At 41.8% G+C, this 27,381-nt stretch overlaps 1 protein-coding gene across 2 annotated transcripts in view; it reads left to right on the top strand.

Annotated features, from left to right (window-relative positions):
- The first annotated feature begins 356 nt into the window (after positions 1 to 356).
- The window catches only part of mfn2 (mitofusin 2), a 45,279-nt gene continuing 18,254 nt past the window's right edge, over positions 357 to 27,381 (top strand). For both annotated transcript variants that reach the window (XR_014593345.1, XM_083920110.1), the window contains exons 1-15: positions 357 to 520; positions 7,087 to 7,268; positions 8,159 to 8,294; positions 9,908 to 10,070; positions 11,135 to 11,259; positions 12,003 to 12,111; positions 12,335 to 12,442; positions 14,686 to 14,839; positions 15,218 to 15,285; positions 16,367 to 16,488; positions 18,607 to 18,733; positions 18,939 to 19,043; positions 22,599 to 22,701; positions 22,838 to 23,058; positions 25,551 to 25,706. Coding sequence is in view for 1 of the 2 variants with exons in the window: in XM_083920110.1 (XP_083776236.1) it covers positions 7,091 to 7,268; positions 8,159 to 8,294; positions 9,908 to 10,070; positions 11,135 to 11,259; positions 12,003 to 12,111; positions 12,335 to 12,442; positions 14,686 to 14,839; positions 15,218 to 15,285; positions 16,367 to 16,488; positions 18,607 to 18,733; positions 18,939 to 19,043; positions 22,599 to 22,701; positions 22,838 to 23,058; positions 25,551 to 25,706 (1,875 nt within the window). In the remaining variant the exon portion in view is untranslated. The remainder of the gene's footprint in view (positions 521 to 7,086; positions 7,269 to 8,158; positions 8,295 to 9,907; positions 10,071 to 11,134; positions 11,260 to 12,002; positions 12,112 to 12,334; positions 12,443 to 14,685; positions 14,840 to 15,217; positions 15,286 to 16,366; positions 16,489 to 18,606; positions 18,734 to 18,938; positions 19,044 to 22,598; positions 22,702 to 22,837; positions 23,059 to 25,550; positions 25,707 to 27,381) is intronic.

Below are 27,381 nucleotides of genomic sequence, written 5' to 3'. Positions count from 1 at the left end.
TTAAGCACTAGTATCTCTTCCTAAATTTACATATGTTATGTCATTATAATTTAAGATTGTAATGTTCCTTGAAAGGAGAAATGACTTCCTTATGTATACATTTTTTTCTTTGTCAAGTACGATGCCGAAATGTTCTGCAAATGTCTGTATATTGATATTTGTGAAAATATGCAAATACAATTATTTAAAATAAAAACACTTTTGGGCATCATGGCAATTGCAGGCCAGATTTTACTGCGCATGCGTCATATCCCCAAAGCACCGCCATCTTTGATTGGTGACTTAGCCTCTTTTCACCAGTCTTTGGTCATACTCCTTGGAAGCGTCTAGTAGACCCAGGAAGAAGAAACGTTCAGTAACGCCCCTCGACTTAGCATAGAGAGCTAACCTAACATTATCTCTACCAAACACTCAGCATAGTCCTTCAGTCGCCCAGTTAGAAGTTATTTAGCTTGAGATTTCCAAATCCGGGGGACCAGGATGCAAGAGGATTATTTGTGAGGAACGAACCCCATCCACGGTAAGTCACGAACTGAAGAAGTTGACAATCTGTTCGGGGGGTTACCGCAGTTCAGTCGCTGGCTGCTGTTCTAAACCAGTTTCAGTTTACTTGAAGGCTAACGTTAGTTAGCTTGTAATTTAGCATGCATTCGTCCCCACTCGACGCGCTGTAAGTGTTCAGTCAGGACAGTAAAGTCGCAGCTAGTTAATGCCATGACATTGACGTTGGCCTTATTGGATGTTAACGTAAGACAGTGCGATGAATCATAAATAAAGGCTATCGTTAACTTGTGCTGACTTTATTGAGCGTTGACTGGAAATATGTTTCATCTGGATGTGTCCGTGTCGCTTTTCAATTCGGGGTTGTTACTTTTAGTAAGGTACACGGCTTTTAAACGAGCGAAAGAGGACAGTTGGAGCAGGACAACACGGTTACCTTCAAACTGTGTGAACGGTCAACGCTCAGTAATGGCCTTGGTGAGCTCAGCCGCACCATAGTCGCTCTGATGTCACAGTTTAAATGGGACCGCAGCCTACTGTTCCTGTTCTTTATCCCTTCAATATGTGTCAATAATGAAATACTAGTATGCAGGAATCAGATTCCATAATGCAGACTCCAGAGGACTAACTAAAACAAAAAACTTCAAACACACATGTTTGATGTTTAATGGTTGAATATGGAGAATGACCAGAACACCGCCATCTAGTGTCTCAAGATCGTAGTTAAACAACAAAAGAATAATTCCAGCGGTTGGGTTGCCAGGTTGGTCAGACCAGGCTCAGTATCCTACATGAGTCTGTTTGAGTCTGTTTGAACTCAAGACTGTAAAAAAAAATGGATGTAGCCTCTACGTTTGTCCGTTCTCTCCACTTGATCCAATCATACTTGCCTACAGTCGCCATCTTGTCAGACTCCGCCTCATTTCCTCTTACTAAAAAAGGGCATGTATGTGATGTTGGGGGGAGGGACATACCTCCATCTGGCTGACGTTTACCTCTGAGGAGAAGTGAGGGCTAGCTGTCACCCACGCCCCGAATTATTCATAAACCTTAACCTCCAATAAAATAAAAACTAGCCTGGTACAAAAAAATTCACCCCCCTCAGTGTTGTCACGGAGACATGACCTAAATACAGACTAGAATGTTTTTTGTCCCAGGCCTTAAACAGGTTTAAGGATGCTGTAAAAATGGTCTGGTCAATGAGAAACTGCTCTATTATGAAACCTGCCAGGAAGTGGCTATGGTTGGGGCTTGGTTTTAACCCATCCCCTCCGGCAAACCGCACTAAAAAACAAGTATTGCAGAGGAGTTTGACTGACAGTTACCGTTAGCAGTTACAGCTAAGTAAAGCTGTTCGCCCATCTCCGGTCACTCAGGTGCTGGGACAAATTAGATTAAATTTTATTAACAGTGTATTTACAATTGTATTTACACTAAAGTGTCCTCAAATAACAAAGGTTATCTGAGGACACTTAACAGAGTAGACCACACTTTATGATTTATTTATGATTTACATAGACCCAACAATTGCCCCATTGGCAACGGAAACCTTCCCTTTAACAGGCAGGGACGACGGACAGACCTAGCTCTATGGAGGATGGACATCTGTCTGCACCGATTGGGGAGGAAGAAAAGGAAAGAGAAAGAGAGAAAAGACGGAACAGATGTACAGAGAGAGACAAAGAGAGACACAAAGTAACAGTAACTATATTAATAGTTAAAGTAAGTAATGTAAATATAACTTACATGTTATGGCAGTTAATACACCAGAACAGCAAGAAACAAGCACAGCCAAGGTGACAGAACATGACGATGACGATACCAATTATGGTAATAGATATGAAGTTGAATTAGTAACATGCATTGATGTTACATGAATGATACAGACAGGGAGGACAGGAGCTTATTATATCAGGAACAGTATTAGGTACGTTTCCACTATGGAGGACTACCCTGAATGAGGTGGGTCTATCTCGCCAAAAATGCCAATAATTTGCATGTGAGTCGTTGACAAGGCCGTGAGTCGCTGACAAGGCCGTTTGACTGAGTAGAAAGAGGCCCTATCAGAGCAGGGCCTCTTTTGTCCCCTGAGAATATACCCCAGTGTTTCCCCGACCATTATATTAGGGGCGCTGCGCCCCCCAAACGGCACCCCCCGCCCTCCTTGAACGTTAAGTTAATTTTTATCTAATTGTATTTTCTGAATAGCGTCAGATCTCAACAGGGGTCATTTAAGGATCCCTTTTCCTATGGAACAGCTCTATACTTTGTCCTTTAAGTCAGTGGTCCCCAACCCCCCGGACCAATTGGTACCGGGCCGCCCAATAAATCATTAATTATTTCCGTTGTATTTATTATCTGAGTCTGAACAATCTTTTATTTTGAAAAATGACCGGATTCTCTCGGTTACATCCCGGTCATTTGAGCGCCAAAAATTTAACCTACAAGCAAGCAAAATGAGCAGAAAACAGACGTCTTTGGAAAGTTTCTTCTCGAAGGGGAAAAGGGCCGGTGAAGAGACAGAAGAAGAGCCAACTTCCAAGAAAAAGAAAGTTTTTAACAGACAGTACCAGGAGTTCTACTTGGAGTATGGATTTATCGCGACAGGGGATTCCCACAGACCAAGCCCGCTCTGTGTGATATGCCGCGAACGGCTCTCTAACGAGGCAATGAAGCCTTCAAAGTTGCTTTGCCACCTGGAGACCAAGCACCCTGAATTAAAAAACAAGCCCCTGGAGTATTTTGAAAGAAAAAAACAGGAACACGAAGGACAGAAGAAATTACTGGCGGCCACCACATCAATAAATGCGAATGCTCTGAGAGCATCATACTTGGTGGCTAACCGTATTGCTAAGGCTAAAAAGCCATTCACTATTGGTGAAGAGTTGATCTTGCCCTCCACTAAAGACATTTGCCGTGGACTTCTAGGAGAGGCTGCTGTTAACAAGATAGCACGGGTACCTTTGTCGGCTAGCACTGTGGCTCGGCACATTGAGGAAATAGCCGAAGACATTTAGAAACAATTGTTGGAGAGGATTAATACGTCACCGTGGTACGCGCTCCAGTAGACGAATCTACAGATGTTGACAATAAGGCCATACTACTTGTTTATGTGCGATATCTTTATCAGGACGATGTCCATGAGGACATGTTGTGTGCACTATCGTTGCCAACCAACACCACAGCCGCAGAACTGTTCAAGTCGCTGGATGGCTATATATCAGGAAAACTGAAATGGTCCTTTTGTGTCGGCATATACACAGACGGAGCTGCTGCCATGACCGGACGGCTGAATGGTTTAACGGCTCGGATTAAGGAGGTTGCACCTGAGTGTGAATCTACGCATTGCATCATTCACAGGGAAATGCTTGCAAGCCGAAAAATGCCACCGGAATTAAACAGCGTTTTGAATGATGTCGTTAAAGTGATTAACCACATTAAAGCACATGCCCTTAATTCATGCTTTTTTGAGCATCTTTGTGAGGAGATGTACGCGGAGTACACGCGGCTTCTCTTAGACACAGAAATAAGATGGTTATCCAGAGGGAAATCGCTGGCCAGAGTGTTTGAATTACGAGAGGCGCTGCAAAGATTTCTCTCAGAAAAGAAGTCACCGTTAGCAGCACATTTCAGTGACGAGGAATGGGTCGCAAAACTGGCATACCTGTGCGACATATTCAGCCTGCTGAATGAATTAAATCTGTCACTTCATGGGAAAATGACCACGGTCTTCAAGTTGGCAGATAAAGTAGCTGCATTTAAAGCCAAACTGGATTTTTGGGGACGGCGCGTCAACAGAGGCATATTGGACATGTTTCAAAGATTAGCAGGGATTTTGAGCGAGACTGAGCCTGAGCCTTCATTCTCCCAGCTGGTGCACGATCACCTGTCTTTGCTTTTAAAAGAGTTCGAGCGCTACTTCCCGACCAAAAAGGACCCACGAACTGGCATGGAATGGATCCGCGACCCATTTATCAACCAACCAGGTGAATCCAGCATGTCTGTGCAAGAAGAAGATCGGCTGCCGCAAACAACGGCGGCTTTAAAAGTATTTTCGAGACATCAACTCTGCCGATGTTCTGGATTAAAGTCATGGCAGAATATCCGGAGGTCGCCACCACAGCACTTAAAACCCTGTTGCAATTTCCGACATCCTATCTGTGTGAAGCGGGGTTTTCTGCTGTGACCGCAACCAAAACAAAACAACGGAGTAGACTGGACATAAGCAACACACTTCGGGTGTCACTCTCTCCCATTACCCCAAGATGGGACCATCTCGTTGCAGAGAAACAAGCTCAGGGCTCTCATTAATTTAGCGTTGTGGTGAGTTACATTTTTCATGCACTTGATTTTTTTTAAATTCATTTTTGTGACTTATCTGTATCTTATTTTGAAGGCCTGTTTATACGTTACCATAGCGACCAGAGTCCGACAGCGTTAGGGCTGTGGTCGCAACAGAGGGGGAGGGGGGAGAGGGGAGAGGAGAGGAGAGGAGAGGGATCAAACTTTAATTCAGCTGTTGAAAAATATCATTCATGAAGTGTTTAATAATAAAAATGTGAAATGTGGAATTGCTGGTTCTTCGTATTTTTTTTTAACGTTTATTATTTTATTATTTATTTTATTATAATATATATTTCTTTATTATTTATTATCACGTTTATTATATTCGCAATATAAACAATCTACTACCCCCCGGTCCGCAGTAAAATTGTCAAGCATTCACCGGTCCGTGGTGATAAAAAGGTTGGGGACCACTGCTTTAAGTAAACACACTAAACAGCCTTATGTTTTTGATCTTATTTGCACAACAGCATGTAAATTCTGTCTCTACTTGGTCGCGTGTTCACAATTCTCAGAAAATTGGACAGCGTTGGAGATTCACTTGTTCAAAGATCGTTTGTTGAATTGTTTGTGAAGAGGCTCCACTCCTAACGGGGAAAACGGAACTGAAACTTATCAGAGATCCTTTATTATTTTGGAGATGAATCACTCCTACACAAAAACCACTAAAACAGAATTCTTTATTTTGTTGTGCTTGAAACCATAAAGTGATTAGTGATTTAACTATGGACTGTTTCTGTTGGGGAACATTATTTGGACCTTTTGGACAATTATTTAAATTACATTTTCTGTTGCTGAGTGTAGCTCATTGTGAAATACGCTGATTTAAACTGAGTTTGCATTGTGGCTCTGATTATTGCTCTATAATTGTGATCCTTCTGTCTGGTGATTGGTAACACCTTTTAACACTGATTCATTTATCCATGTGGCGATTGACCTTTCAATACGAACTAGGGGTGGACCGGTTCACAAAATCCACTGTTTGGTCGATCTCATGGTTTTGGGGTTAATGTTTTCTGTTCGGTTGTTATTTTCTATTTATTTTAGATTCTAAAAATACCATGTATCAGATCTATAGCCTAATAATTCGATTATTTTTTAATCAGATATTCTTAAGGACAATAACGGAAATAATGAGGCAGCTTGTTTAGGGATTACTGTAACAATCTTAAATTAAAGTGAAGTGAGATTAACATTTACTTGAGTATTTTATTTACATGCTACTTTATACTTCTACTCCACTACAAATCCGTGGAAATATTCTACCTTTTACTTCACTACATTTATCTGATTACTTCAGTTACTAGTTACTTTACCAGGCTTACAGGCACAAATAAAACATTAGTTTATTCATCAAAAACTGGACTGACAAAAATTAAAGTAACGTAATTGCAGAGTAGCATGATTTTTCTGAAAATGCCAATCAACTTATCCTCTTTACACACAGATACGGCTGCAGAGTAAACACAGGCTTCACAGTGACAGAAACAAAAACTTCTGTCCATTCTCTGGTGAACTGACGGTTTGCTGTGACAACCTTTCTTTTTAGTAGAAAGAGACATAGATGTGGTGATTTAACAACAGATTTAACAATAGAGCGGAGCTTAGCAAGGATTCAGAAACCATAGAAGAAGAGCGTGCGTAGCAGGAGCGTGTGTAGTAGGAGCGTGCGTAGCAGGAGCGTGCCTAGCAGGAGCGTGCCTAGAAGGAGCGTGCCTAGCAGGAGCGTGTGTAGCATTGTGACCGTGTGCCTACAGGGAGCGCATGGAGCGCATTTACCAGTGTGCCGGGAGACGGTAGCACTGAGATGGATACGACAAAGGACAGCAGTCATGAGGGCTTATGCTACGTTGCACCCCATAAACCGAATGGTAAACATGTGTACCGAACCGTGACAAGCGTACCGAACGGGACAGATTTTTTTAAATAAACCATTCCACCTCAACTAGCTACGTTACAAAACGTAACCTGAACAAAACTTAAATACACTCGTCTGTAAACATTAAAGCTGCCTGGCATTTTCATCGGCAATTAAGACCACAACCCCTACACATGACGACCAGCATCTCATACAACCACACTTCAAAATATCCACACTATCCCTTTAAGCAGTTTGTCAATCCAGTCTATAGTTACAAGGTGAAGGTATTTAACATTTGCACACTACTTCCACAACATGTGTATTTCAGATTTCAGTCAGATAATGATATGGGTGTTTTTCATGTTTTATCCTCTGTCCAGTGCCATGTCTTTGGTTTTCCTGCGACCCAACACCAACTCAGTACACAGCAAGAAGGATAAGAGACTGATGGCAGAAGTGAATGCCTCCCCACTCAAGCATTTTGTCACAGCAAAGAAGAAGATCAACGGCATCTTTGAACAGCTGGGGGCATACATCAAGGAGAGCACTTCCTTTCTAGATGGTACCATCCCACCTGCTATTGTTTCCTCTTTCACACATGGACCCCTTTTCTATAATCTTGAGGCAATTTGAAATGCTGGTCTCATATCGGAATCAGCACTTGGGTGAATTTTATATAAAAGTTAAGGGGGCAATCTTACTAGGTCAGACATGGAGTAACATTTACCTGACACTTTCAACACAGCACAAGTCTGAATTGAATGATATCGAATAAATGTTGCAGCAGCACAAATTTCAACATGCACATAGAGAGAGAAAGAAATGTGTGCCTTGTTCTGATTTTCTGATATAGCTTTGATCCATTTATTATCTCAGTCTTCATGCACTTTCGCACCTTTTCATTTGATCTGGTCTGAATCCGTTGATGACGTGCTGAAGTGAACCAAAATGAAGCTGCACATCGGCTCAAAGGTTTGGGACAAAAGGAGAAAAAAAAGCACTTCACTAATTGGTCAGATGTGCCTGGGCTGGCACAATAACATGCATCCTGAACTGCTCTCTGATTGGTTAGAATGGACATGCTGATGTAAAGAGAGTGACTGCAGAAAACACCCACCACAAGTGATGTCACAACTGCAGGGTTAATTTTGGCGTTGGTCTTCGTTTATCAAATGATAATGATTTTAAGACAAGTGAAGGATTAATAAGTAAGTAATAGTATTAATAAAATGTATTTTTATGAGAAAGACACAAGAAAGATTAAACACTCCAAAGTGTTTTTAAAGTAAAACGTTTAACTTACAGCTTGCAAACCATTTCTAAACAACAGTACACGAAGCATCATGTTTGACATCAGTCTTAATACATGCCAATTCTCGTGTTGTTTCGTATAATACTTCCATGGAATAACCGTAATGATTGACCTCTATTTGATGACCTCCACATGTTAAGATGCTTACAAAAATGAAGATCTGGACCCGGTCACCACAGAGGAGCAGGTCCAGGAGGTCCGAGGTTTCCTCGCCAAGGTGGCAGGAATTGGAGAAGTGCTCGCACGCAGACACATGAAGGTGGTCTTCTTTGGGAGGTATGTATATCTGTTTCTCATTCTATTCTCACACAAAACCCAAAGGGAACTTTTGACCTCCATAACTTGTGCGTCTCGCGGCAGTGTAGACCTGCGGGGCCCAACAATGTTTCTTTCTGTCATCAACCATAATCGAAATAACAAAAATAGTAATAATACTCATAATAATAATTATTATTATTATTATTGTGAATAATACATTAAATTTATATATCGCTTTTCCGGGTTCTCAAAGTCACTTAGAAATAAAAAAAATAACCACTATTGCAGCTCTGTATCTTTTCTGGATGTGCCAGATACATTGGAAAACCAAACGCCATCATATCTGGGTTCATACCCTCATCACACAGCTCCTCGCCTTGCCAAAAGCATTCATTCAAGCACGTTAAGTTTAAAAATGAAAAAAAAGTTTTTGCATGTATTGATAAATAATAATAAAATACTGTTTACTTTCAAGATCGTATTGGGCAAGGACTAGTTTTTCAGTTGTGCAATGGCTGTTATGCAGAATAGTTAAGAACAGCTGTTGTAGTAAATTCTGTGTAGGAGGTCATTACTCGAAATCAGTGTGTATTGACATATGTAACATATTGTGATATGTATCGTTTTGTGAAGTTCTGGGCAATACCTCTAGTGCTAGCCCACCTCCAGGTATGGCATGATACCAGCGCAGCTCCCACAAGCATTAACCGTGCTATGGGCCTGAGAACCTCCTCCATTCAGCAGTTTCAGCAAAGGCTCCTGTGCTAGCGGAGTAACCACTAACATTCCATCGGTTCTCCAAGCTTCCAGTCCTGGCAGCATAGCTAACGGTCAGCCTTACTCTAGCAACAATTTAAGCTTTCTGTCCATAAGGGAACTCTGTAAATCCCTTAGGCAGAGCAGCAGGAGGACTTCAGAGGGAAAACCAGAACACTTTATTTTATTTTTCGCCAAAGTCACAAAGCGCAAGAACAGGCTTTCATGGCATCAAGTGTGAATGGCCCCATTCTCCTTATTATAAATCAGTGTAGAATCGAAATGATTTTGAAGCTGTTATTTTAAGGTTAAATAATTATTCAATGTTGTTTAATTGCAATAAAAGGATCAAAATGATGCTTTAATAAATACATAATGATGCATGATTTGACAAGCAAACAACTGCTTTGATGACTGCCGCTACTACAACGTTATGAACCCAAAATAATTATGATTTATAGTATAAATCATAAATTGTCAAATTAATTCTCTGTCAGGTCTGTCAACAAGACGACAGGCAAACAACAAGTTTGCTTTTTGCATAGGACTATGCTATGCAGGAGAATGTCAATACTAACAGGCTTTTGACACAAACTGTCAAATTCACATTTTTGTATTGTGTTTGCATGTAATAGCACTGCCTGAAACACTTGCTTCGTTTTGTGTTCCATAAAAATGACTTGGTTTTACTACAGAAAACTATATTTTCTTAATTTTTCGTTTATTAAATTAATTTTCAACCAAATTCCTTGGTGCTGTGAAAAACAATGTAATGTTATGTTACAATTGTTAAATTTGACCTGAAAGTACAAGATTAAACATCAACTAAAGCAGAAGTGCAGGCATTGCTGACGGCCATGTTGTTTGTTCTGTAGGACCAGTAATGGAAAAAGCTCAGTGATCAATGCCATGCTGTGTGACAAGGTGCTGCCATCAGGAATAGGACACACCACCAACTGCTTTCTGAGGGTGGAGGGCACGGATGGCAATGAGGCCTTCCTCCTCACTGAAGGCTCTGAGGAGAGAAAGAGCATTAAGGTCAGCAGAACTCAGAGTATGCAGGTGAAATAGTTTTGTCTCAAACAGCAGTGACTAGCCTGCTGAAAAAAACAACAATAACCAGTTCAACCAATGATAGCGCTGCGTTCGTTCCCTCTCCCTTTACCCAGATTCACCCAAATATCAAGAGGGGACGATTATTATTGACATTTTTTTCAAATGGACAGCAAAACTGGAGAACTCTTGTTCTCCCTTCTCACTCCAGCTGACTGGACTTTTCTTTTAAGTCCTTTGCAAAGGTAAAGGGACTGAGCTGGAAAGAAAAAAATATTTAGCGTTTGCTCAATGTTACGTAATTTACAAGTTAGTCTATCTCAGGATGGCAATATAAGGTGTGCCTCCTAGCTCAACTGGTCGTGCTTGCGCACATGTCACATACCATCAACAGTGCAAGTCTGATTTTTTGGAGACCATATAAATGCAATAGTAGTGGGAGGTTACTGTTTCCTGATCAGAGCCTGTTGCACAGGTTAGAATATATGCTGGCTTTTTTTTTAAAACTGCACGATCAGTTTTGCTGTGAATTCAAAAATCATTAGATCCTTTTCCGCTCCGAGTTGAAGTTTTTTTCAACCTGATGCATTCAGGGGGTCCCTGCAAAAGGAAGGCACATAGAAAGGCAACGAGAAAAATGTTTCCCTCATTAAAAAAAAAAAAGCCACCCAAGGCTTCTAAAATGTGCTCTGTCTGATCAGGGCCCAAGTCGAATTGTGTTCCTTGGTAAGATAATAAGTATACATGATCGACCAACAGTATTACATTTTAATACTTTTGTCAACAATCTGTTATCAGTATCGTAAAAAAATTCATATCAGTGTACCCCTATCTTTTTTGTCTGCCTGGTGCATGCATGCAAATATTGTACTGTAATGTACATGTATGCAGAGTACAGTAATTTATTGTGTGAAACGCAGTTATTGGCCTATGACACATCTAGGTCACCACAGTGGACATTTGTCCAGGTTTTGCAGCCTGGCAGGTCTGGAAGTGAAATATTGGTCTTTGCTGTGTATGTAGGATGCTGATGTTGTGTGTGTTTACAGACAGTGAACCAGCTGGCTCACGCTCTCCACCAGGATGAGGACCTGGATGCCGGCAGCTTGGTCTGTGTCATGTGGCCTAAAGCAAAGTGTGCTCTGCTCAGGGATGATCTGGTGTTGGTGGACAGGTCAGACATAAGTTAACACTATTTAATCAAGATATTTGCTATTATGCATATGCTGTCATGGTGGAATAAAAATTGCACAACTACTAAACTTTATTATATGTTTGAATTAATCACAAATTAAATTGATAGTGGTTATATGTCACAGGGGTACAGGGGAAAAAACAAACACCATGTAAACACCGTACCCCGGATAAAATCGGAGTTCTCATACCCCGGTTAACAGACCTAGATAACTCCTTCAGTTCCCTTACCTGATAGTTATCCCGGATAACTATCAGGTTTTGCGTCTGCACATGCTCTTTTTGACAAAGATGAACCGGAGAAAAAAAGCCGTACTCTGACCAGCTGTATGTTGGCGGAGCACCACCTACTGTACAGGAGGTTGAGTTACTCCGTCATATTCCCATTCAACCCCCTTTCATGCACGTATACATAATAGGGAACTCCAATAATCCCATTATTCCCTTTACCGGGTAAGGCCATTTTTGGGTTATTGCCGTGCGTGTAAACGCACTGAATGATGTCTTTACATGTAACATGACAAGAATTCTCTTTTGGCACTTTAGTGCACCCCCGGTTGTTCCCATCTTTAGAAATACAATGATGAAAACATATTCACATTACCATAATTAGCCTGCATAAGGTGTTTACATGGTGGGGATACTGTATGTAGTGGTATTCACGTGGAGAAACAGAATTCGAAAAATACAGATGCTTATTCTACTCTCTGTTTTCCCCTCCAGCCCAGGTATTGATGTTACCACAGAACTGGACAGCTGGATTGACAAGTTCTGCCTGGATGCTGATGTTTTTGTTCTGGTAGCAAACTCTGAGTCCACACTGATGCAAACGGTGAGACAGCTGCGTGTGTCATTCTAAATGGAGCCAGTATGTTTAAAAAAGAGCACACAGTCTCTGAAGAAGCTGTAGTTTGAGACTGAAGCTGTCAATTAGCTCTAGAATTAAGTGAACTGTTGATGAGATAGTGGAATAATCTGCTGGACTGTTGTTGCAAATGTCAGTGCAATACTGATCTCTTAAATGTATGATGTTTTTTAAATGATGTCTCATACAGGAGAAGTCCTTCTTTCATAAGGTCAATGAGCGGCTCTCCAGTCCCAACATTTTCATCCTCAACAACCGCTGGGATGCCTCAGCCTCAGAACCTGAATACATGGAAGAGGTCAGTTAGGCAAAATATCTACACCTGGGAACACACACTGAAACTTAAAACATGCCACCATGTTTTAAATTATATATTGTGTATGCATGGACCACTGGTGCATGGCTCTTGAGTCACCATACATGGTTTATGCAGCTTCTTGCTGCAGGTACGAATGAAGCCACCTATAATTTCCCGTACGTCCATGCTGGGGCCGTGACAGGTCCGTGATTGGGCCCTGCCTTGCACGTGGTCTGCATGTGACTGGAAATCAATCCCCTGTAATGACATAGTGAACTTGTGACCAACATGTAATGCCCCTAAGCGCCCATGTGTGGAAACCAGCACGACATTGTTCGAGGCATCAACTATTTCTTCACAATTAAGCATCAAAATTGATGGACGATTATACCAACCACAATCGAAACAAATCAGTTTGTATGAAATACATGAAAAAATGCATAAAATTCAAAATGGCGAACCGCAGGGCTTATGAAAGCCAATACAAAATATTTCCTTTTTTAGAAGTATCCTTACTTTACATTTGCATACCAACCTTATGCACGTCTATGTCAAATTTAAAGTTTGGGGCAGTGACTTTGAAATATTCTAGGGGACGGCGTCAAACCAGAGATGGGGACTCGAGTTTAAGGCTTGGACTCGAATTGCACTTAAGTCAAATTCAAATGTGACTTGAGACTTGACTTGGACTCGCCCCCCCAAAGACTTGAGACTGGACTCGGACTCATGATTTGACACTCGTGCACAATTTTCTTTTTATTTCTGTCCTTTTTGGAGCATTAACTTCAGGAGCAGAAAGTCATTCTCTCCCACAGAGATGTGTGAGAGGCCACACTCCACGGATATCACGGAGAGCACGTCACCTGCTGCTGCTGCTGACCGGGGTGAAGTTAGTTGTAAGTTGGATAGTAGATGGATATTAACTTCAGTTCCAGCCTATCTGAATATCCAACTTCAAACTAATTTCATCCTGGTCTGCTGCTTACATTACTGTTTGTCATATTGTTTGGCTTTAATAACGTCACTCAAAGCTGAAACAAAAGAATCACAGAATGCAACATCTGTGTTAAGCTCAGCTGCATAAATTATCAACTTAAGCTTGTTACTAATGTTAGCTTTGTGAGAGCCTAACTTTTAGATAAGCGTTCGTTAAATTACATATGTTTTTAAAGTGTGTTCTTGCCCGTGCTGCCTCCATCTGCTGGCTAACGCCGTTAAACCAGGAGAAATGCACGTCAATTATTAATGTTAGCCAAAGGCAAGTTTAAATTACAGATTTTGTAATTTAAAGGCAAGTTTAGATTACAGATTTTTTTATTGTGTCCTGAGACAGACAGCAGCACGACTGACAACGTTTCTGACAAACATATTGAGCAGCCAACACAAAATCCATGACTATCATACAATAAAAATATATCATATAACAAATAAAAAAGATCAAATATACATCAAAATTGAGCATAATCATGAAAATATAATGCAGAATATCTACAGCCAGATGTGTCTGCCTTCAAGTTAGGACTTGCTTCTTTCCTCAAAGACTTGAGACTTGAGTTGTGACCATCTCTGTGTCAAGCTATTTTAACATACCCAAGCCAAAGACCCATATCAGGTATTAAGTTTCGCCACTTATGATTCATGTGGAACGTTCTATGTGTTTTTGAGCACCAATACCAACTCAAAAGTATTCAGGGGGTGATTACGGGGATTTGACAACAAATCAAAAGTAATTACTAGTTTGAACATGGACAAAACATTTTGTCAGTTTTTGTGCATCCAAAAGTCCTCCAACAAGCGTTCATAAAATGAAATTATTGCATAACTTTCATTGTGTAACATAATCAAGATATTAAAATTGATTTGGAGTAGTGAGGTATCCAGTGAGTCAACCATCCATTGATCTTGAGTTAATGTCTAATTGTTCTCCTGTCTGCTATTGTGTGTAGGAATGTATCTCACAGTCAGCGGTGAAGAAAACCAAGATGGCTGACATCCAAATTTCAAGAATCTCCATAAAACATGACAGCAATGATTTGAACAAATTTCATTGCTCCTCTATTCGTGACAATGACTAATTTTTTGACTTCAGGAAATCACTGACTACATACTGTACATGCTGAAAATACATTTCAACATTTATACAACATTTTAACTCTCACTTTTGAGGTTGTTCTAAGTCAACTCCCATGTTGTAGTTTTAAAAACATAAAGAAGAAAGAAAAATGTTGTTGTTGCTCTGTCAGGTCCACAGGCAGCATATGGACCGCTGCACCAATTTCCTGGTGGATGAGCTGGGTGTGGTGGATCGAGCCCAGGCCAGTGACCGCATCTTTTTCGTTTCTGCCAAGGAGGTACTTCAGGCTCGTGTACAGAAGGCTCAAGGAATGCCTGAAGCAGGTCGGTATGCTAGTCAGTGTGGATTCTGTCAGGGTTTGTCCGGTCATGAAAAACCTGGTTTTCCAGGTCTGGAATTTTTGTAGAAAGGTTTTTAGAAAAACCATGGAAAATAGTTTCAAGGATGTTTTAATGTTGTTCAGATTTAAACATGACTAGTGTAGTTAATCACACAATGCTAGTAGATGATCTCTCAGGTCATTGATGATCACAGGTGTACTGGGCTACAGCAGTATGTTTTCCTGTCTGGAATAACATCCATTCTTCATCACAAGCTACACATGAATAATACATACCATAGCTTTAAAAAGACCACACCAGTTGACTGTGTGGAAAAATATCCACAGTTTCCTACAGTAAAGTGTTGTTGTCCTTTTTCAGGTGGAGCTCTTGCAGAGGGATTTCAAGCCAGAATGTTTGAGTTCCAGAACTTTGAGAGGCGGTTCGAGGTACGAGCCTCATACATGGAAGAATTAGGACTGTGATTTTAATGGATCACAGATTTTAATATTCTAACAGTATTAAATTTTATTTACTACCATGGTTTTATTGGTTGTCCATTGCATTAATCACTCTGACCTCAATAAAATTCTAGCAATAATGGGTGGAGTATCTGTGCTAAGATAGGCTAAACACTCTTTCTCTGGACACACAGAGCTTACTTTGCTAAGATGGCAAACAAGCATATCCCCCGAAATGTTAGTGCTCCTTTCAAAAATAAGCAACTAGTGTTACTTAAAGGTTGAATATGGAGAATGCGCAGAACGCCATCTAGTGTCTCAGGATCGTAGCAACCAATAAGTCAGACCCGGCCCAGTAGCCTACAGGAGACTGGAGTCTGTTTGAGCCTGTTTGAACCCATCCTCTCCAGCAAATCACACCATAAAGACAAGTTTTAGAGGAGTTTGACTGACAGTTAGTGTTAGCTGTTAGCATTAGCCGTTCCAGCTAAGTAAAGGTGAAAGTGATGTTAGCGATCAAGGAGAAACGTTGCCATTTGGGCGTCTCTCAGTCCATGGAGTGAATGCTTGGCCTATATTGACTCTGGCTTTTGCCCGTCTCCGGTCGCTCAGGATTGGCAAACTCCATTTCACACAGTGCCAGCCTACAGTAGCTGCACCCAACAACAGACAACCCTGGCAACTAGCAATGCAAACAATGGTTCAATGGAAACAGAACGGGACAGAACGTCATTGTCAAACTCGTCAAAATTAAAAATAAATAAATAATTAATTCAGACTAAATATATGTTTTTTATGGAAAAGCAGTACTTTCATTCTGTAGCCCTCAAAACACCCTGTGGGTGTATTCGTTTTTTTAAGAATATAGCTTTTAATAAAGATTCTACATATTCAACCTTTAAGCCCTACTTTTAATTGATTGCACTTTCTGACTTTATTGCATACCTTTCATTGTGTAACATAACCAAGGTATTAAAATTCATTTGGAGTAGTGAGGTATCCAGTGAGTCAACCATCCATTGATCTTGAGTTAATGTCTAATTGTTCTCCTGTCTGCTACTGTGTGTAGGAATGTATCTCACAGTCAGCCGTGAAGACCAAGTTTGAGCAGCACACAGTGAGGGCAAAACAGATCTCTGAAGCCCTGCGCCGCATTATGGATTCTGTACACATTTCTGCACAAGAGCAGAGGTCAGTTGGATATTAAAAGCAGATTGTACAAGTGCATGGATTTAGACTATATGGGGCTGTTCTCACCTGGCAGTAACATGTGTTCTGAGTGATTCGATCCCATACGGATAGGTGAAAAAAAACACGTTTGGAGGCGGTTCAGGCTACCTATCCATATTCTGATAGTAGTGAATGTGATAACAGGTATGTGACGCTGTCCACATTAAGGACTGCCTACTCAACTGAACCCTCTGTGTGAGAGGAAGTATGACCTCATTCACAGGCTGTGTCCACAAGAATCTAAGTCATAGGTAGCTCTGTGTATATTGTCTGTTTTTGTATTTTTAAACATTATGATTTTGAATAATAATCGCAAATCGTGTTCTGGATGTTATTGTGCTGTCGGTAATGTGTCCGTCTGTTCCTTATTCAGTTGCAGATGCACTTATCCAGCTCTCTGGAGGTTTTTTTATACGGCTGCCTTTTAAAGGCCGCCCCAGGGCCCTCCAGTGGATAATAACCTTCTTTTAAGGTTAATAAAATGTACCCCGAATTCACGAATATATGGATATATTGCTACAGATATTCCTGTTATTTTGTTGTAACTTCAGCCTTTGAAACTGACAAGTCGGAGCAACTGTAAAATGGATAAACACATTTACAGGGACTAGATTTATCCATCACTCCTTCCTTGATTGGACTCAGTACTTAAAATTTCCTGTGGCTGTTTTTAGATTTGAAATACATATTTCTCTATGAAAAATATTCTTGCTTTATTTCCTGGGGCATAGCAAGAATAACACTATGTATAACATATCACCATAAGGAACGCTAGATTGTTTATAAATCAATCGGACTACCTTTATTAAAGAAAAGCTTGTTAACACTGCAGGGTGACCGCGCTACAATGAACACTTTTTGTTTACATCATTGGTGCAATCTTTTCTGCTAATTTGGTAATCGTTTAACAACAGTAGGTTGATTATGCCGCATAACTAATAAAGTTTAGAGCCCAACAGAGAAACAAGCGTTTGGATATTTATGGCTTTGAAAGTTGAGCTTGGAATTGATGCAATACAACAGACTACTGTTAAAGACTTACCTGAGGACTGACTTTTTGTAAACGGTTTCTTTCAGCCGTCATATGACTCCATCTGGCTAGCTTGCAGCTAGCTTGCTAGTTTGTGTTTTTAGCATCCTGTTGTTGTTGTTGTAGCCTACTGTAGACCGTTCTCGAGGGCACATCACTAACCTGCTTGTGCATTGTCTGATTTATTTGCACATGTACATAGATGTCAGCTAATGTCATCTCTGACCTAAACACCACTCTCCTCTGTACCGCATCTCTACCTCCCTCAGAGGAAGAGATGTGACAGCAGGAGAGCGACTAATGTGCCTCCACTTTAGGAAAATAATAATAAAACATAGGCTGCTTTGGCTGGCCATAAACACACAGAACATTAGGAGTAGTAAGAGAGTGCTAATTTAGAGTTTATTACTATATTGTTTAAGAAAATACAGGGAAAAGTAAAGTAAGTATTTAGTAATGTTGAAACATTCTACCGAATGATAGTTTCTAGGGGAAGACAAGACTCACCTGATGCTTGCACTAAAACATTGTACTGTGTTAGGTGGACAGTAAAACATAAAGATGGTTAATTTTATTTCAGTTGACTTTTTATGACTTTTTTCAACATTCTACATGGCTCCAGACTGCATTTTGAGACCAAAATTTGAGAGTGTGCAACTGAATTTTTCATCTGGTCACGTGCGTGCTACCAGATATCTCCCCATATCAATCCTTAAGAGGCTAAACAGCAACAGAGTGACAGATGAGACAGAAACAATATGTAAGCAGAGTAAGAAGATAGTGCCATCAGCACTGTAACACAAACACGTAACAGGTGAGCTCCCGCAGTTTCGTTAACATCAAGCTACAGGTTATAGGCTCAGTGTCCGCACCGGACAGACCTGAAGCCTCCGTATGTGACGAGCTGCCGGCAGACAGTCTGTGTGCTGACAGTGATAGTGCTGTCGATTTACCTTCTATCTTGTGTGTGCGTGCGTGCGTGCGTGCGTGCGTGCGTGCGTGCGTGCGTGCGTGTGTGTGTGTGTGTGTGTGCGCGCACGTGTGTCTAGGATCTACTGCCTTGAGACCAAAGACGACCGTCAGGACCGTTTGGAGTTTATAGACAAGCAGTTGGACTTGTTGACCGTGGACTGTAAGGCCAAGATCAAGCAGATTACTGAGGAGGTGGAAAGACAGGTGAACCCCAACATGGAATCATAACATAAATCCCCTAACTCAAATAACAATTTAAACCAGTCCAGTCAAAGCTAACCTACATTTCTAAGTTTATTTTCAAGTTCAGCATGTGTCACAAAGGAAGTGTTAGCAGATGCTGGTTGTCCTAGTTCAGTTGGTTCTAACGGAGGGAATCTTTTCACCCATGTTGTCTGCTCATGTTTAGGTGTCTAATGCCATGTCTGAGGAGATCAGGAAGCTCCATGTGCTGGTGGATGACTTCCACATGGACTTCCACCCATCAACAGTGGTGCTCAAGGTCTACAAGATTGTGAGTTTAACATGGATATTGAACATAATTCTTTGTTTTTAGTGTGAGCTTCACAGGGCAGGCTAATATAGAGCACTAACCTTCTGTCTGTCTATTTCTGCCATTTTTAATACATTTTCTTTGTTTTCATTAGTGTCAACACAGCTTCCATACTTTCCTTACTGTACTTATGGCAAATTCACTTGTGTACACATGCCAGTTAAAAGCACTTCAGAGTGTTGCATATCAACAGCCAGTTGGCCAATGCGCAACTAGTTTCCACATGAAATAAAGACTGTCATTTTTCTATATTCATCAGGATCTTTGTGCAGAAATCCATGTCTAGCCCAAGCCCAAACTGATGGTCAAGAGTTTGGATAGAAGACTTTTTGGTCTTCAGAAAGACATCTGTACTCTAAATAGACTCTAAACTGCGAAAGAGAAATTTGACACGTTTAATAAAGATGTCCAATCAGTGTTGATGGTAAATGTAGAAGCAATAAATTCCTCAGTTGCTGAGCAAAAGTTATGGGTATATTCTCACTGAAATGATAGTCTCACATTGCCAGACCATACTGCAGTAAGTATGGCTGCTCAAGTTAACATTTCAGTATAGGAGGAAATGGGGCTGTTTGCATTTCTTTAAACCAACCACAATCATCTTGGGCTGGGCTAAGCCCATGATGCAGCGATGGTGCCCTTGCAAAACAGATAGCGGAAGGGTTCTGAGCTGTCTGCACTGAACAACCAGCGGATCTACCGTGACAGCAGCTTTTCATCTTTATGGAGACATGGCTAAACCACCTTGTACCGGATGCTAGCGTGGACCTGCCGGGATTCACTGCTGTGAGAGCCGACAGAGACACAGAATCGAGCGGAAAAAAGCAAAGGTGGGGGACTCTTCATGTATGTGAACAACCGCTGGTGTACCCAGGACACATCTCCATAAAGGAAGTCTCATGTTGCCGGGACCTCAAGCTGCTAGCTGTTAGCATGCCGCCATATTATTCGCAGAGGGAGTTTGTTCAGTCACGTGATCACTGTGGACGCAGCCACTGCCTGTGACAGGATCCACTTGGTCCCTGCAAGGCTGCAGACACAGCACCCTGAGGCATTTATGATCATCTCTGGGGGCTTTAATCATGCAAATTTGGATTCTACTTTAGCTGTTTTTCACCAGGTTGTAGACTGTCCCACCAGAAACAACAGGACAATTGATCTCCTGTATGCTAATGTAAAAGGATGCATACAGAGGGACTCCCCTCCCCCCACTGGGGAAGTCTGATCACAACCTGGTTCACCTACAGCCACTGTATACCCCCCTGGACCAAAAACAGTCTGTGACAACTCACAACACCAGGAGGTGGTCCCCTGAGATGGAAAGTGCCCTGAGAGACTGTCACAACACCACAGTCTGGGATGTGCTGATCGACCAGCACAGTGAGGACATAGAGGGGATGACACATACTCTGACGGAGTACCTGAACTTCTGTGCAGATGTGATCTCCCCTGTCAAGACTGTCCGCTGTTACCCTAATAACAAGCCATGGGTAATGCGGGAAGTTAAGGCTGTCCTCAACAAGAAGAAGGCTGCCTCAGCACAGCAGAAGGTGAAACACTGTGTGAGGGAAGCTAAGGACACCTACAGGAGAAAGGTGGAGCAGAAGCTTAGGGAGAACAACATGAGGGAGGTCTGGGAAGGTGTGAAGACCATCACAGGTCACAACACAAAGACCAGAGCTACAGGGGGGCTTTACTAATGTTGCTGCATGAAGTTTGACACGAGTCAAACTTCATGAGTGAGTGAGCACATAATCTAGTATCAGCAAACCTAAATAATGAAGTGATAATTAACACTTATCAATGAGGAGGTACTTACAGGTGCCTTTGTGTTGTCCCAGGAAAATTGTATGTCTGTTCGCTTTAGAACTGAGGTCATCCCATCTAAACTTCAAAGAGCCGTGGTCTCAAATCAATTATGTGGAAACGGACTGGGGCATGGTGCAATCAGGTGCACCTCAAAAACTCTGTAATCTATACCCTAAATGTTGTTTAAAATGGAAATGTTTTATGTTTTATCTTCTTGTCGAAATAGATCTGTTATTCCATGGGCTGTCAAACATTTCAAAAAATGAATCTAATTGATGACATGCTTTGTGATTTTGGTAGATGAGCGAATCAATAGAATAGGCATTAATATGGCTGGATCGAACATTGGACTCCTATTTCATCTTAGTGTGAGAGTCTTCCTTCCTTCAGTCTTACTGTCATTTAGTGTAATTTCTCTCCTCTCTTTTGATCTCTGATTACACACACACACACACACACACACACACACACACACCTGGTGCGCAGCAGTCCCCTCACTTGTTGTTTTCACTACCAATATTAGCTGCTCTGTTTCAACAATGTTGTATAACACAGGCTATAATTTGCTGCAGTGTACTGTTGGGATTAAGCTATGAAGTCCACTAGCTGCTAGGCTAATTTATACAGTGTAAGCAGTAGTTTGATGTGTGTTGAGGTCTGTATGGTGATACTTTATCAGCCTGGTGTCATTTTCAGGTGGTTACATAAAGCTAAACTCAGTGAACGGCTGTGCGTAATACCACCTGCTTTGGGAGACTATGCTGCTTTCATTCCATGGGCCAGGAGCAATTCTAGGATCAGACCTTTAGGGGGGCTCAGCCCCTAATGTGAATTGTGACATCTGCCAAAGTGAAAATCAGGTCTCGACATTAAGGCTTGCCTTTTTGCCCATGGCAAGTAAACTCTGTGTTTGGGCAAGTGGAATGCCTCTTGGAGTTTTCCAATGGAGCAAGTGGAAAATAATGGTGATTTTTTTTCAATTCAATTCAATATTATTTATAGTGCCAAATCATAACAAAAGTTATCTCAGGACACTTTACAATCTAGGTTAAGACCACACTCTATGACTTATTTAAGATTTACATAGACCCAACAATTCCCCCGTAGAGTACGGTGTTCAAATGAATTATAATTTAGTTTAGGTGTATGGTTGATTTATAGGCCAGCGTCATAAATAGCTGCAATGCCTCCTCCTCGGCCACTGCCTCAAGGAATATGAGTATTAATATGACTGGCTTCCCCCGGTGCCAGCCTACAGAAGCTGCACCGAACAACAGACACCCCTGGCAACCCCACAATGCCGGCCACCATTGGATGGTACAATGTAAACAGAACGTGACGGAAAGTCATTGTCAAACCCGTCAAAATAATTTAAATATTAATTCAGACTAAATATATTTTTTATGGGAAAGCAATACTTTCATTCTGTACCCCTCAAAATGCCTCGTTGGTTGGTTATTTTTCTATTTATCCGTGTTTCTATCCTGAAAGTGTCAGCTCATCGACCACGGCTGGTTTGGGGATGCTGCTGAAGGGAAGGGGAGAGAGTGATGGTAGATATGGTGTGAGTTGATGAGAGAGGTTAACATCAGTTATCTTGGCTCAGTGGTCAGGCATTTTCTACTCAGCAGTTTGGATGTACACGTCAGGAAACCAAATGGCAGCAGTTGTTTTTTGACCGTTTCTTTGTTGTGGTTGTTTTTATAGGAGCTCCACCGGCACATAGAGGAGGGTCTGGGAAAGAACATGTCAGAGAGGTGCTCCACCTCCATCACCAGTGCCCTGCAGGCCACACAGACTGACATGATCGGTAACTCTTTATGTTTACACCTGTTTACCCCCCCTTCAAGTCTGTAAATCTAGGGGACACACTTGTGTGACAGCTGTGCCTATATTATCGCTCTCTTCATGTGTGCGGGTGTGTGTGTGTGTGTGTGTGCGTGCAGACGGTCTGAAGCCTCTGCTGCCCAACCTGGTCAGAGAGCAGGTTAACAAGCTGGTTCCTCGTCAGTGCTTCAGCCTCAGTTATGACCTGGCCTGTGACAAGCTTTGCAGTGATTTTCAGGAGGACATCAGCTTCCACTTCTCACTGGGCTGGACCATGCTGGTCAACCGCTTCCTGGGGCCCAAGAACACCCGACGGGCTCTTATGGGCTACAACGACCAGGTAACACCTTCGGGGACATGAACCCCCTCTACCAGATGAGAGTGACAGCACCAGAATATTTCTTCTTAAACTGAGTCACTGGAGTATCTGAGAACAACAAACACACATATAGTACCTATAGAAAGTTATGATACCCTTTTGAAATAGTCACTTTTTTTTATTTACAGCCTGAAATGATAATACATAAAAACAAATATTTGTCCAGTGTGATTTACACATTTTGCTTTAAAACATTCCGCTGTTTGGATTAGTCTCTACCAGCTTTGTGCACCTAGACTGGGAAATATTTCCCCATTCTTCCTGCAGAACTGTTGGAGTTCAGTCAGATTCTGTGGTGAGTGGTGATGGACTGCACTCTTCAAGTCCATCCACAGATGTTCTGTAGGATTCAGGTCAGGGCTCTGACTGGGCCACTCTAGGACATTCACCTTCCTGTCCTTTAGCCACTGTGTTGTTTTTATGGAGGTGTGTTTTGGGTCGTTGTCTTCCCGAAAGGTGAACCACCTGCCCATTTTTTAGTGTCTAACAGAGGGACAAGAGTTTTCCTCAAGAATTTGGGTGGACTTGGCAGCATCCATTTTCCCTTCTGTCTTGCAGACTGCCCAGTCCCTGCTGAAGAGAAACAAATAATAATGCTGCCACTACCATGCTTCAATTTGGATCTCATCTGACCATATAACCTTTTGCCAAATGGCATCAGAATCTTCAATATGTTTTTTATGAGACTCAGTGTTCATTTTTCTATCCGAAGAGGCTTCTTTCTTGCCATACCTGTAGAACTTGTGAAATTGTTGTCACATGCACAGATCGACCAACCTCTGCTGTTAAGACTTATAACTCCTTCAAGATCACCATGGGCCTCTTGGTAGCTTCTCTGATCAATCTTTTCCTGGCCTGGTCCTCCAGTTTGGAGGGGCGGCCAGATATAGGCAAGGTCTGGGTGGATCCACTTCTGGACAATACTCTGAATGGTCCTCAGAGCGATAGTTAAAGCCTTTGAACTATTTTTTATATCCTTCTTCTAACTTGTGCCTATCCACAACTTTATCCTGGAGCTCTTTTGAAAGAATCTTTCCAACCATGGTGAATTCTTTCTCTTACTATGAACTACTAGGAGTGGAATCCTCAAGAAACAGCAGATTTTTTTCTGAAGTAATCAAAGTCACCACAGTTGATGTCAGGTGGAGGCCAATTAACTGGAATCTGGAAGGTGATTGGTTATACCAAAGGGACTCATCGCTTTTCCAACACTGCTGTTCTTGTTTTTCTTTTTTTTGTGTAAATCACGCTGGAAAAATATATTTTTCTTTGTATTATCATTTCAGGCTGTAAAACAAAAAGCCTGACTATTTCAAAAGGGTATCATGACTTTCTATAGGCACTGTAAAAGGACCGAAAATGAGAGCATGAAGCCACTCTGTCCCTCTTTGTTGACCATGATTTCTTTAGCAATTGAGGGCGCACTGACAATGTCCATCCATACCGTGCCCCGTGCTTTAGGGTACTTGTCCCCCCCTCCCTCTCCCCCCGCAGCCCAGGCCCGTTTGTACTCGCACTACCTGGGCCTCGGCGAATGCTTCTTGCTGCCTATACGTCATCACGCCGTAACATGTCACACGCATTGATTGACGTCATCACGATGCGCCGCTTTGTTTACAAATATTTCCATAAGTCTCGGAGTTTTTGTGCGTCTTGTCCAACTGTTTTTGAATATTTTGATCCGACCGAATCTGCAGTAAACACTCCACCTTCGCATCACACCAACGTGAACCTTTCGACGCCATTGTTTTAAATGTCCGCGCATGATCCGTCCTTTTTTCTACAGTATGTCCGAACAGGCGCACATAAAATGACGTCAGAACCGCCTTAGGCCTCGTGCTCATGCTCGTATATGTGCAAACATGCTTTACAAAAGCCCACCTCTCCAAAACGGGCTGTGGCCAGCAACGGTTGCACTCAGACTGGTCAAACGAACTAGACTTTAGCCGTGAAACGTGCTTGGGCACGGTACGGACGGACAGTGTGAGTGCACCCTTGGTAGTCATTTTTTAGGATTTTTCATGCTGAATGTCTTATTTCCAAGAAACTAATGAGCACATCGCTTTATGGAGAAACTCAGCTTTACAGATCCGTCGATTTGATGAATGAATCAACAAAAAAGTTGGTCAATATTATAGTGGAGCGTGAGTCGACTAAGAATAGCTTCTATCGGGGAAAGCCCTAGTGCACTCCACCATGTTAATGTCATAAATAGAACTTCTATATGGCTGTGTTGTGCCTTTGAATAGGCTTATTCTGCACTCTCTCCCTACAATTAATCATCAGATGTGTAACTCAATTTCTACTGAACTGACTAACAACAATGCGATAGTCATGCTTCAGTCAACCCTTGTTTACTCTGAATTAGGCTTGGGCCAACTATCACCCAAGACTGTCAGTAACACTCTGAGCCACTGTGTTCTGTGCTCTTATCAGCTGTGTTCCCCCTGCAGGTTCCTAGGCCCATGGCTCTAACTCCAATCAGCACCAGCATGCCTCCCTTCCCACAAAGCTCCATGACCCAGGAAGAGCTGATGGTCTCCATGGTGACTGGTCTTGCATCCCTTACCTCACGTACTTCAATGGGTGTCCTTGTGGTTGGTGGCGTGGTGAGGGCGCACACAAACACACACACACACACACACACCTGTGCGCACAGACCGCCACTCTGAGGCAGCACCAATCTTAGGCAGGAAACGCACACAAAAAAATACGAAATAAAATTGTGCTCACACTTGTGGTGAAGCAAACCTTTTCCGTAAGCAGACATATATTAAATGAATAAGTCCTGTTCTACATAAATTGATTTCATGTTTTCTATGTAGCACATAATGTTGGTATGACAGTGCAGCAACATATAGTTGACTATTAGTACTTTATTTCACACAGCTGTGGTTAAGACATTTACAGCTATGTTGATGGCTGCCAACGGGGCAAACAGCTGGCCCAAGTTTATGCATATTTAACTTTGGTATGGGTTGTTATTAATATCCCCCCAACCCCCAAATCCTTTTCCCATGCATTTTTAGGCAATACAGTGGGGACTGGGCTCAGAAGAGCAATCTTATTATAAATGACAGATATCAGTCATTTGTGTTGTACGTTGAGAAACAAGAATTGGTCCATCTCAACTTCAGGGGGGCGGTTCAGAAAATGTGGGAATTGCTTTTGGATCAAATGTCTCATTTGAAGGTACCGAAAAAAGTGGCTATTAGGCAGGTTGTATTTGTCCAACATAAATGCAAAGGACGTAAAAACACCTTTCTCATACAGCCGTAAAGGGATCCAAATTTGAATGGTATTAAAGACAACCGGATTGGATGAGACCTTATGAGCGGTTATGGTGAGCTGTCAGCAAATCGTAGAGTCCAAAGTGGAGGAAGAAGATGTTATCCCAGTATGAGCCCAGGGCGGGTATACGTCTGCACCTTCACTGCTGAACCAATATAAGTTTATTGATGTTGCAAGCCCAGAAGTAGTGGCGGAAATTAAGGAGTCCCCCTTCAGGTTTAGGGAGTTGAAGAATATGTTTTTTGATACGGGCTGGTTTATTTTGCCAGATAAAGGCATTACGTTTTTGGTCTAGGTTAGTGAAGAACGATTTGTTAAGACAATTTGGGAGATGCTGAATAAGATAAAGAAACTTTGGTAAAATGACCATCTTAATAAGATTAACCCGGCCTGTAAGGGGCAGGGGGAGGCCTGCCTATCTAGACAAGTCTGACTTGCATTTATCTAATAGTGGCTGGACATTCTTTTGAAAAAGGTCCCTGAAGGAGCTGGTGATAAACACCCCAAATATTTGAATCCCTTGTCAGCTGTTTTAAAGGGGAATATGGATTGTGGGACTGATCTCGCCAAGTTGTTGACAAAAAATAACTCACTCTTCTGAATATTCAACTTATACCTCAATAGGTGCCCAAACTGATCCAGGATTAATGAAACTGGGGGGAGGGAGGATGTGGGGTTTGAAATAAATAAGAGAAGGTCATCAGCATATAAGGAAAGTTTGTGAACTAGACGTGTGGCTGCCGTCCGGTAGTTGAATTTTAGAGTTAGTCTGGAAGCACTAGCTGCGCGGGCCTGCTGTGCCAGGAGTCTCCCTGCTCAAAAAAGCTTTGTTTGGATTGTCGCAGCTGCCTCTCTACTACGTGTGTCTCATTTGATAAATACAATATCATTTGTTCCTGAATAGTAGCTTTAAGCGCTTCCCACAGAGTGCCACTGCTGACGACAGGGGGTCACTAAACTCTATGTAAGAGCAGATTTGGGTCGCAACAAAAT

This window comes from Echiichthys vipera, assembly GCF_963691815.1.
Source record: "Echiichthys vipera genome assembly, chromosome: 9".
Taxonomy (NCBI): Eukaryota; Metazoa; Chordata; class Actinopteri; order Perciformes; family Trachinidae; genus Echiichthys; species Echiichthys vipera.
Note: the sequence above shows the minus strand (reverse complement) of the source record. Positions and strands in the feature narration are given on the sequence as shown.